At 56.5% G+C, this 11,985-nt stretch overlaps 1 protein-coding gene across 2 annotated transcripts; it reads left to right on the forward strand.

Annotated features, from left to right (window-relative positions):
- The first annotated feature begins 771 nt into the window (after positions 1 to 771).
- Positions 772 to 7,316, forward strand: IFITM10 (interferon induced transmembrane protein 10). Of its 2 annotated transcripts, XM_042814635.1 has the most exons (3): positions 772 to 797; positions 1,627 to 2,044; positions 7,083 to 7,316. In XM_042814635.1, the coding sequence occupies exons 1-3, from the start codon at positions 772 to 774 to the stop codon at positions 7,230 to 7,232; spliced, it is 594 nt and encodes a 197-aa protein (XP_042670569.1). In that variant the 3' UTR covers positions 7,233 to 7,316. The 2 variants fall into 2 exon arrangements, with proteins under 2 accessions (XP_042670569.1, XP_042670568.1); XM_042814634.1 differs by lacking the exon at positions 772 to 797 and having other exon boundaries at positions 1,418 to 2,044.
- Positions 7,317 to 11,985: the final 4,669 nt, after the last annotated feature.

Below are 11,985 nucleotides of genomic sequence, written 5' to 3' on the forward strand. Positions count from 1 at the left end.
GATTTCCCTTCCCCTGCAGGTAATGCCTGCATAAGCTTTTATTTTACCCAACTCTTCACAAGCCTTAGTGGCTCATCTGCAGGATTTCTCTGAGCTTTCTCTGCTGCCCTTCTGCAGCTGCCATCACAAAGCCACCTGCGCCGGGCTGGCCTGCAGGGTGACATGGTGCGTCCTCCTGAGTGACCTGCCTGTCCCTGCTGCTCTCTGCCACCGCAGCACTCAGATTTGGGTTCCCACACAGCCCTTGTGGCACTTGGAGGTCCTTTTTGTAATCCTGTGCCAGTGACCATGGCCAGGTCCTCCTGGCCTCATCTGTCCTTTGTGGCATCCCTACTGCCTACTCTAGAGCAGCCACACACCTTGTACCCATACCATGAGCTCTGCTACTGCCACTATCACTTTTCCATCCACCCAAGGGCACAAATGGCACTGTTTGCCCCACCTCACCCCATGATTTCCTGCCACATCCGTGGGAATAAAGTACCATGGTCCCTGTGGGTGATGCTGGGGCTGGGGGAACCAGCTGGCTGCTCCTGCCGGGCTGCTCCTCATTCCAGGAGGCACGAGCAGTGGGGCCGAGCCCTCCCTCAAGAAACACACTTGGGGTGCTGCCCCCCCCCGAGGTCCCCCCCCCCCCCCACCGACGCTGCCCCCCCCAATCCCCAGCTCCAGCGGCGAGGAAGAGGCAGTGCTGAGCCGGATATGCTGCGGCTCCCGCAGCCCTCCCTGTAGTGTCCCCGCCGCTCCTCCCGATGCCTTCCGAGGAGACGGATGGACGGACGGACGGGCAGCGAGAGGTGCACCGCTTTCCTAATGGCACGGCTACGGAGCGGGGCGAGGGAGGGGGAGGCAGCCTCTTCCCACCCCCTTCCATATCCCCTGTCCTCATCCCCTTCCTCCTCCTCCTCCTCTTCCTCCTCCTCTCCGGCCACGATATTCACCAAAAGGGAAGGGGGAGCTGCTGGCAGGTGGAAGGGATGGGGGAATGCAGCCCCGGCAGGAATCCCGCAGAGGGGAGGGCTCGGCGAAATAATAACAATAATAACGATAATGACAGCAATGATAACAAAACCACGCCGGGAGCGAGAGGGGGGGAGCTGAGAGGACGCGGCGCTGTGCCGCACTGAGCCGCCTCCCGCACTGCTCGGCACAGCCCGACCGCGGCCCCCGCGCTCCCCATCCCGGGATGGGACGGACGGAACAAGGCCCGGACAGACCGACAGCCAGAGGGACAGCCGGAGGGACGGACGGACGGAGGACTGCGGGCGGGGGCAGCGCGGCGGTCTGGCAACTCTCCCCGCAGCGCTCCCCCTCCACCCCGCCCCGCTCTTGCCAAGTGCTTTTTGCGCTTTGATGTGTTGCTTTCTCCTCGCGTCGCCCCGTGATCCCCCCCCTCGCCCCGCTATCCCCACCCGAGATGCGGCCCCGTGCCCCCCTGCGCTGCCCTCCCCTTCCTCCGATCCCCCCCTCCTTCCCTCCGCTGCCCTCTCCCCCGCTCCTCTCCCCGCTCTCTCCTCCGCCTCCCGCTCCCTCAGTCTCTCTCCTGCATCCCCCCCACCTCTCCCCTTTCTTTTTCCCCCCCTTTCTTATCTCCCCCCCCTCCATCCCCATTTCTCACTTCGCCAGGGCAGAGCGCGGTGACGCCGCCGCCGCCGCCACCACGGAGAGGACGCAGGACCCTCCCTTGGGCCCCCCGTGCCCTTTCGACGGGGCGGCCTGGGCCCCCCGACCCCCGCCGGGCCCCCAGCAGGGCTGCTTCGCATGCATCGCCAAGCCCCCGGCCCTCCGGCACTCCTCGCCCGTCCTCTCGCCCTCCTCTGCCGCTCAGCTGATGGAGAGCAAGGGCTGCAAAGGGGACAGCCTGCGGCCGGCGGGCCCGTGCAAGCACTCGGTGGAGAAGAAGACCATGACCAACCCCACCACCGTCATCGAGATCTACCCCGACACCAGTGAGGTGAATGACTACTATCTCTGGTCCATCTTCAACTTCGTATACCTCAACTTCTGCTGCCTCGGCTTCATCGCTTTGGCCTATTCTCTGAAAGTGAGTGCTGAGCGCCAGGGGGAGCGCGTTGGGGCTGGGGGTAACTCACATCCGTGCCATCGAAGCAGGAGGTTGCACCACCAGCTGTGGGGATGGGGATGGAGACAGGGAGGTAGCGACGTGGTTTGAAGCTGAAGGCGTTGTTTGGTGGAGAAAGGGCAATTGGACCAAATGCGCCTTCCCAATGGCACATACCGCATGGGCATCCTGCACTCTGGCACTCGATCACTTCTTTGGGGCAGGCAGGGACCTGGTAGGATGAGATGCAGCAGCACTGCACTGTGGGGCAGGAGCCGTAGGTGCCATCAGGAAGCACTGTTGGTCAAGTCGTAGTAGGAGAGGTTGCCAGCACAGGGTAATGCTGCCTCTTTGCTTCTTGTCTTATCTCCCACTAAAATCCCCAAAAGATGAAAGCTGTGAGGGGAGCAGCCCAGCTGGGATGTGAGATTCAGCACTGGAGCACCCAGGAGCATCTCAGGAGCTGCCACAGGAAAGGGCCCTGGGCTGCCCTTCCCTTCCTAGAGATGATCCATACACACCCACAGAGAGCCCACGGCTGTGGGGCAGCCCTGTGTGGGTCACGCTCTGGGGACAGGCAGCCGGCTGATGTGCATTGGCAGCAGCATTTAGCAGGAGGCCAGCATGCAGCCCAGCTTCGTCATAGAAACAGATCAATGAACACCAGGCAGCACTGGGCAGGGAGTGCTGGGCAGCCCTGGGCTCAGCCTGCACCAGTCCCCTGCCTCAGTTTCCCTTCTCTGAGCTTGGGGTTGTCCCTGTGCAGGAAGAATAGAGAGTTAAGGTTTTTCATCTTCAGGGCACCACATAGCTACACCAGGTCTCCCTGTGGTCCCTGTGCTGCAGGCAGCAGTGGGGTCGGGACCTGCCTGAGCCATCCTGTGAACCAGGGGGTAGGAGAGATTCCCTGGAGGTCTGTGATAGCCGTGGCTCCTTGTCTGAGGGAACACACAGCCCTTGGAAACAAATCAGCATGGGGCAGATAGGCTGGTGGGTGCTGCCCAAGACTGGGCTGGGTGCTGAGACAGAAAGAGGGACAGAACAGGGTCACTGCAACAGTGGCAGCATTAGGTCTAGGCTGAGAGGAGCATTGGGACACTTTGTGCCCTGAGCCCACAGGTGTCTCTGCAGGCACCCCAGCATATGGTAGCACTTCCAGCAGCTTCAGCATGCTCTGACAGTGGGTGCACAACTCAGTACTGAGCTGGTGTGGGGCCTCTGGGTGCCTGTGCTGCTACCTGGGACCTGCCTGTGGTCCTTCAAAAAGATGCCAAAGCAGCTCACCAAGGTATTTAAGCTCTTACACAAAGAGATGTATGAAGTCGGGTAGAACAAATGCAATGCTATCCCAGCCAGGCTCTCCATGTGACCCATAAGGAGCTCTGGGTGATACCACGCTGCACACCTCTCTGCTTCCCCTATAGTGAGACAGGTGCTTGGCAGCCGTGGCTCTCAGATTATATCCCTCAGGGCTGTTTCTGCACCTCAAGGTCAGTGCGGTGGAGCAGGAGTGTTGTGCCAACTCAGAGCTGTGTGCACTGGACTGGGGCAGAGGAGATGAATGGCAGCACCAAGGGAGATGAAGCCCTTTGGTCAGCTCCCTGCAGGCTTAGGGCCACTCCAGCACTCTGGGTTCCTTCCCTTTGATCAGAAGGCACTGCTGCAGCTCTCCCGCATTGTGGCTCCACGGGCTGCCCCTCTTCCTAACTCCCAGCAGCATTGGAGCACGGTGTCAGGAGCTCCTGCTCTGGAGCTCTATCTCTAGAGAGCACCAGGGGAAACCAACAGCTCTCTGAGCACCAATTAGGCAACGAGGCAGGAGCTGGGATAAGCTCCACTGCAGGAGCTGTGCTTGGACTGCACTGACATCAAGGCAGCAAGGCTCTCCAGTGGCATTTGGAACCCATCCGGCAACCCGTGTGGCTGCTCTCAGAGCTTTGCTGCCAGCAAGGCGTGAGGCACATGGTGATACGATGGCTGGATTTGCTCCCAGCTGATCTGCGGAGCAAATAAACCACAGGATTCGCTCCAGAGCAAAAAGCTCCTTACGCGCAGGGAAGCAGAGCGCTGTGTGGGAAATGGGTTTACAGCCAAACCAGCCTCTTCCCAAAGCGTGCCTCCACCAGCTGCAGGCTGAATACTGAGCGCAGGCTGCCTTCAGCATGGCCTCATTAGAGTCGTTATCAGCAAACCATTTGTCTCCTTGGGAAAGCTGACACAGCACTGGTACCCACCCGCAAGCGCCTGCTCCTGAGTGAGAGCTGCGCCTGAAAGCTGAGATGGGAAGTGGGAAAGGAATGGGAAGGGTGGGGATGGAACGAGGAGACAGCATGTAGCATTGGTGGAAGAGGAATGGAGGGAGGTGAATGTGTGATGGGGCTGAAGGAGGGGAAGGGAGTCGCCTTGAATGGGGTGGATCTCCAGCACAGCCCTCGAAGTGCTTTGGGGAAACTCCCCAGTCAGCAGATGTGGGATAACCACCCTCACCTATCAGCTATCTCCATGGGAAGAAGGGCCAGGATCCCAGGATAACTTCAGGCAAGGTGGGGAGGATCAAAGTGAAGATGATAAGAAAAGTGTCTGGGACTGAGACAGCACCTGATCCGGGGTCAGGGTGTGTATATGGACCTGGGGACCTGTCCTCACTTTGGGAAGGAAGGAGACAGCTTCCAGGCTCAGACCGCAAGCAGTCTGGAGCAGGAAACACCTTTTCATTATGCTTGTGTGCCATAGGGACTCCGTCATTCACCTGGAACTCACAGGCAATGTAAATGATAGTGGCCAATATGGGATATTTGCATAAGGATGACAGCTGAAGTCATAAGGTGTGTGGGAAAATAATAAGGGAGGAGAGGAAAGGACTACGCCGAAGGGCTTGGTGAGAATGAGAGGTGCGTGCAACCAAGGAGGCTGGGGGCAAAGCTAAGGGCAAGAGAAAAGATGTGGGCTGCAGGTGATAGAGGACATGGGGAGAGCACCACTTCCTGTAGGGTCTGCAGGAGCAGGTGGATGGGAAAAGAAGAAACCAGGGGCCCACCAGGAGGGGGAAGGAGCCTAAAGCAAGGTTAAATCAGGGGCATTGCCATGAAGGGAAGGGAAAGGGAGATGGAGGGGCCAGGGAGAAGGTAAGATGTTGAGAGATGGTGTGTAGCATGGGAAAGAATGAAAGGTGGGAGTGCTAGGAGCAAGCTAGGAGAGAGTTCCAGGGAAGGGAGGAGCAGAAGGTGAGGAGGCGGGGAGATCTCAGGGCAGGAATACCAGCTCCCACAGGGGCACAGCAAGCAGAAGAGTGCAGAGCCCAGAGCACCAGCCCCACTGGTCTGCATGGGTCAGGATCCTCACCATGATGAAGTCACCATTCCTGGAGGTGTTCAAGAGCTGTGTGGATGTAGCACTGAGGGATGTGGCTCAGTGGGCATGGTGGGGATGGGTTGAGGGTTGGACTTGGTGGTCTTTTCCAACCTGAATGATTCTGTGACTGTATGAAGAGGAGGATGCCTTGGGGCTGCCCTTCACTTCAAGGTGCCCACTCCAGCAAACTGGAGCTTCGCATCTTTCCAGACTTTTGGGAGGATGCAAAACCCGCAGAACAATTCCTGAGGTGACCCATCCTGGGCACAGAGCTGCCACAAAGGGCAGCAGGATTGCCACCTTCCCTGAGGTCACATCCCATCCAGGCAGGCTACCAAGTCAAGCATAGTGTGTGATGGCCACAGCACGGTATTGAACTGGGACTCCCCTGGCATCCACTCAGTGCCAAGACATAGAGAAAAGGCTTCTGCCAATGCCTGACTGCTGTACAGGTCCTTGTGCACTCGGCTGGCCCCACTGCTGCTGGCTGTGCTCAGAGCCCTGCAGGAAAGGCAGCACATTGGTGTGAAGCTGCATGGCCCAGAAGGACAGAGGGGTCCAGCAGCCTGTCCCTGTGCTGGGCAAGTGGCATCAAGCTTTCAGGAGAGCACTGCAGGAGGAAGAGAGGAAAAAAAAGTGGCTGAGACGTGGGCTGAATGCGGCACAGGATGTTTGCAGAAAGCTCCTAGTCGATAAGAGGTTTTTTATGTTTCTAGGAGGACTCTGAGGCTGCTGCAGGATTTCACAGCCTGCCACCGACACCTAGCGTTCAGCCAGCAGCACCTTGCTCGTGATAGCAAGCACGGGGGGTGACCGGGAGCGCAGCTCCAGAGCCCTCTGGCACTGAGCGAGCAGCACCGCACACGCTGCAACCATCCCAAGGGTGCTGCCAACACGATGTGGGAAATTGGGCAAAATTCTCCGGTGCCACGTCCTCTGTGCTCCGGGTGCTGAGTGCCATATGCGAGAGGTCTGGCGACGGGGATGTGGCCGTGCTGGAAAGGAATGGAGCACATTCCAGGGGTGAGCATCGCCATCCCTGCCTGGTGATGCCACCTGTTGTCTGGCGATGCCATCCAGGGCTTGGCGAGGCCGTCTATCATCTAGAGGTGCCATCCGCTGCCTGGCAGTGCCACCTGCTGCCTGCTCATGTCATCGCTACTCCTGGCAGCCTGGAGGAGGTGGGGACGAGCAGGTGACATGGACGTGGGAAGTCCATGGTTGTCCTAGCCTGTAGGATAACAAGGACAGCACCCGTGCTGTAAGGTTCATAGAATGGTTTGAGTTGGAAGGGACCCTTAAAAGCCATCTGGTCCAACTCCCCTGCAGTGAACGGGGAAACCTACAACTCAGTCAGGAGCTCAGAGCCCTGTCCAGGCTGACCTTGAATGATTCTAAGGATGGGGCATTGCACCTCTTGGGCAACCTATTCCAAGCTGGGAAGTGGTACCTTGCTCTATGTACCTTGCTATGGTACCTCGCTCTAGGTACCTTGCTATGGTACCTTGCTCCAGCTGGTGCAAACCCCAGAGCTGCCAGGATGTCATGGCATGACGGGAGAGTCCATCAGCACCCAGATCTCCTGGAGATGCATTATTACTTTTATTACATCATTTTATTACATAGTATCACAGCACATCTCCCAGTTAATTTTGTTTTTCTGCCTCAGGTCCGGGATAAGAAACTCCTCAATGACTTAAATGGTGCAGTGGAAGATGCCAAGACAGCCCGGCTTTTTAACATCACCAGCTCAGCCCTTGCCACCTTCTGTATCATCCTCATCTTCATCTTCCTGCGGTACCCCCTCACTGATTACTAGCAGGAGGCCAACAGCAGCGCTGCCGCCAAGATGCCTCTATGCCAGAAGTGTCTGCAGTTGTTTCCTGTAGCAAGGACACGAGAGTAAAACAACCCCATCGTGATGGCAAAAAAAAAGTAAAAAATAAAAAATAAAAATAAAAAAGAATAATAAGAATAATTAAAAAAAAAAAATCAAAAAAGTAAATACAAAAATAAAAAATAAATGAGTTTATCAGCCCGGGCAAGCGTACTCTTCCTGCTCGTAAACAGTATGTGGACTGCTGTAGGAAAGGGTTTCACTTTTGCAATTGTATAGGAAGGAAAAGAGACCAAGAAGATCTTACTTCATGGCAAATGGAGCTGTGTAATGTGAGTGTGCAAAGCTGAGAGCTAAATGTGTGGCCAGATGCATGGCCATAGAGGCCTTTGGGCTACAAGACAGGGCTGGGAGGAAGGCAGCATGCCCAAGGTCAGTGGGATGGCCAAGGCTCAGAGCATATCAGATGCTTTCAAACTGCCCACTGCCCCACAGCGTTCTGTTGTTTTCCTTCCGTGATGCAGTTCTACTGAATTTAATTCATGTGTTGAGATAACCATCCCGGAGGGCTGAGTGTTAGGCTGTTGGTGTCAGAGAGCCCCAATGCCTCCAGGTCAACCCCAGCGCATTAAGGGGCAAATTTCTCCTTGGGATCACCCAGCAGTGTTGAGGACAAAGGCATCTCCGGAGAACTCCATGTGCTCTGTGAACCAAGTGCTACTGTATTTCCGTAACACGGTCAATAAAGATACCTCTGATATCTGCTGCTGCTGGGTCAATTATCGTAGCATCATCGAATCATTAAAGGATGGAAAAGACCTCTGAGATCACCAAGGTCCACTCACAACCCATCCCCACCATGCCCACTGGCCATGTCCCTCAGTGCCACATCTCCACTGTTCTTGAACACCCCTGTTGCTCTGGTTGGTCTCCCCTCTTTTTGCACAAAGACAGAAAGGATGGACAACGCTGCATGCTAGGGAAGGGACAGGATGAATCATCCGCATTCGATGTGCTGCTTAAAAAAACACATTGTATTTCTTGAGTTTTTAAGATGAGAGAGCTGAGGGGAAGCTACATATCCCTGAGCCTTTGGGATATGCCAGTCTCCGGGGATGGCTGAAGAGATAGGGCAAAGAAGCAGAGAATCGCAGCTCACTGGCAAGAGACAATGCCTGTGTCCCCGGCGGCTGCTTAAGGGAGTGTCAGGCAGGGATGAGGGATGCAGGAGGACGTGTGCCAGGTTGGAGAGCCAGGACTGCGCTGACCCCTGCAATGCTCAATCGGCGTCGGGCAGAGCCAAGGCAGCCGGGAGGCAGGCTCCCCCCACCGGTGGTACAAGAATGAAGAGCTGTAGACTGAACCTTTGGCTCTCCAGGCTGCACGAAACGTCAGCTCTGTGCCATCAGCCCCAGGTCATAGCATGAATAAATGGTCAGGCCTGGGATAAAATACAGCTCCCTGACCTCTTTTCTAATTGCATATGCTGCAGCTGTCTCATCTTCAAGTGTAAAATGAGCTCCTCAGCAAACGGCAATGCCTGCTCTGTTTCTCTTCCCTTCACTGAGACTTTTCCAGCCTTGTTGCACCAGGAGGAGGCATACACTCCAAAGGAGAAATGTGGGACGAGGTGATGAAGCATGTCAGCAGCAGGACAGTGCCCTCAGGGACACCAGTGCTGCCCGGAGCTCCTCTGCAGTTCATCTATGGGCAAAGTGATGGGCCTTTGTCTTGACCTTTTAAAGTCCAACAAGGAGAAGGGCAGAGTCCTTGAGCTTTGCCCTGGTGATCACCTCACAGGTGGTTTTCTATGTGGAGAGCCCCGGCTTGGCATGCAGGAGCAAGGTTGCTCAGATAAAGGCAGAGCTGAAACAAAGCTGAATGCAACCCAGAGCCATCCCTCCTGCCTCTAACAAGTGTGACAAATGAGTGCCACCTTCTCTTCCTCCATGGGCTGCCCCAGTCAAGGGAGGGCGGTTGCTGCTGTAATGAACCAGGGGAATATTGCACTGACGCTGCAGCATTTTTCATGCATCACCTGCCAGGCTGGGCTATTATTAGCACCACTGTGCTTATTATTTGCTGCCAAGAACACCCACGTTTGGTGAGGCATCTCCGTGTAAACGCTGCAGCAGGGCCGAGGTGCACCAAAACCTGCAGAGGGATTGATCACCCCTTCTTTGTTTCAGCTCAGAGGGAACACGGGAATGAAAAGCAGCAGCCAAATATCACTGTGATTTCTTTTTTCAGTGGTGTGGGAACATTCTGGAGAGGGAGAGCTTGCCAAGGCTGCCATCAGCACGGCAGAAGGAAAGATTTGGTGCTGCTGCTCTGCCTTTTCACTTCTGCCACTCGCAGCTCTGCTGGGCTCACTCCAGCTCACACCTTTTCTTGGCTGTGAAGATGCAGCCTCTGTTGCATTCAGCAGCAAAAGCAACAACTGAACAGAGGGGTGGGAGAGAGGAACCGTCAGATGCCTGAGAAGCCTTTTGAATTCAGGAAGGAAGGATGGTTACATCGTCACGTGATGATTTCACTGCATTCCCCAGCAGCACATCAGGAGACCAAGAGGTGGCTCTGGGCAGTCTCCTGAAGTCTCTCTATGGGACCTCACAGGGAGAAGGGTGCCCTCGTGTGTAAGCATATGCCACACACTTACGCAAGCCCGAGGCTCAGCGCTGCCACCTCCGCATAGAGGCTGCCAAGCCAGTTTGCAGGCAAATCCCAGCTGGGTTGAACTGGTTTGGATTTCCTCCCAGCAGCAACCGTGACCCTGTGGCTCTTCTACGTCAATGAGTTGACTGCAAGAAATAGGGCAGAAGGGAGAGCAAAGCTGGCACCCAGTTTGGGTAATGACGTTCAGCCCGGCTCCAGCATTCTCAGCTTCCCACAGGGTGAGCGAGCAGCCCCTATTTTGCCCGAGGCAGTGCTGGAGCCCTGACACCCAAAATCCCTGTGTGTTCCCTCCAGTGCTGCTCCACTGGGCTTTGTGAGCTGGAGCTGCCCCTTTGCTCAGTGCCATCAGGTCTCGGTTCAGGGTTAGGGTGCAGCTGGAGTCCTGCAGATGCAGGGGAGCAGCGGGGTGCTGGTGGGTCTGCCTGCTGCTCCAGGCAGGATGGATGCTGCACAGCGGGCCCCACAGTGCCCAGCTCACCATGCAGGAAGGGTGGGAGGCACAGATGGCAGCAGATGCTCTCATCACTGAAACCGATTTCTGCAGCATAGAAAACAAAACAAAAAAACCCTAGCAACTGATGAACAGCTGAACAAAACTCTGCACAGGGTAGGAAGAAAGAGTCCAGTGCTGAGAGCCCTCAGCCCCGTGCAGAGCTGTCCTCACAGAGCCTCCAGCATCCTGCAGCATGATCGCTCCGTGCCCAGTACAAAGGTCCTGCTCCTCCCATCCCCTGACTTTGACTCATGCTCCATGCAGAGGGATTTTATTCAGCATGCGTTTTGCTGCTTTTTCCCCTTTATTCCTCAGGCAGAGCTGCAGAGCTATGGCTGCAGCACACAGCCGATAAATGGCACTGTGCATATCTCCAGCCTCACACTCCCCACAGCGCTGTCTGCCTCCAGCAGCCGAGCACTGGTTGATGCTGAAAGCAGTTCTTTGGGCGTTTAGAACAGCAGTGGGTCAGGGGAAAAGCCTCTTGTTGGACTCATTGCTTTGGCAGAAATCTGCTTAGTTTGAGTTTTGTGCTTGGTTTGAGATGGCAATTACGGGTCTTGGAAAACGTTTGAGCAAAAATTACGATGTGTGCAAGCATACTTTGCATTCAAAACACATTGCTAGGATGCAACCAATCTTCAGGTGTGCTGGAATATGAGAAAAAGAGGGGGAAAAAAAGAAAAAAAAAACAACCATCCAAACCAGAATGAGGCAAATGGGCAAATTGTCCCTCAAGAGATTTTTATCCAAAGCAGAGCCCCTCCCTCCAGCAAGGAGCAAGCGGCCACAGCATCGCTGCTCGGCACACAGTGGGGGGGACCCGGTCCCTGCAATGACAACGGCCGCACATCTGGTGCCCGGCAGCGCGGCGCTGCTTTGTTCTGCCACCGCGGCACCATACCGGCCTTCCCCCATCGCCTCCCCCGCTAACATCGGGTGCTGCCGGGCCTCTGGGGCCGTACGGGACACCGAGCCTTTCTGTCCACCTCCCCTCCTCTCCTCCCGTTTGCCGCCGTGGAGATGCTTTGCGGGTCGGATCTGACCCCGGGCCGGGACGGCGGTGTGCCAGAGCCGGGTTTGGAGAGAAGCTGCCGAAACACCTTCCCTTCTAGCACGGCGGAGCGACCCCGGTGTGCAGGGGTTTCCGCACCCATCCGCTTCGCACTGATTCTTGCAGCAGGAGAACCGAGGCTCAGGGCTAACAAACCAGCCTCGGTGATCTCCGAGACCCCGCGCGCCCGCAGAGAAGAGAGCTAATTCCGAACACTCGGCATCCGCACGGGCGGCGGAGAGGTCGACTGCCTCGATTTCATAAGCGCCAACAAAAGCCTAAAGCTCCTAAGCCCTAATCGGCCGCTAAAGCCGGAGCCGCCGCAAGGACAGAACCGCGCAGCGGGGCGCGCCAGGTGGGCCAGGTGGGTCATGTGACTCGCAGAGCCCCGCGGGCAGCAGCGCCCTCTGCCCGAGCCGCGGCTCCGCGCCGCTCCGCGCCCGCGGGGTGACGTCACCCTGCTCTGCGCCTCCCGCGCTGATTGGCTGCGGGTGACGTCAACGCTGTCTTTC

This window comes from Centrocercus urophasianus, unplaced genomic scaffold (assembly GCF_019232065.1).
Source record: "Centrocercus urophasianus isolate 14NV4802_14NV808 unplaced genomic scaffold, USGS_Curo_1.0 seq_14, whole genome shotgun sequence".
In the NCBI taxonomy this organism is placed as follows: domain Eukaryota; kingdom Metazoa; phylum Chordata; class Aves; order Galliformes; family Phasianidae; genus Centrocercus; species Centrocercus urophasianus.

What these genes read in the sequence shown, in the direction of transcription:
- IFITM10 (XM_042814634.1), top strand. Translation starts at nt 1,418, where the DNA reads ATGCGGCCCCGTGCCCCCCTGCGCTGCCCTCCCCTTCCTCCGATCCCC. An exon ending in CTTTGGCCTATTCTCTGAAA is followed by an intron (nt 2,045 to 7,082) that starts GTGAGTGCTGAG and finishes TTTCTGCCTCAG; the next exon opens with GTCCGGGATAAGAAACTCCT.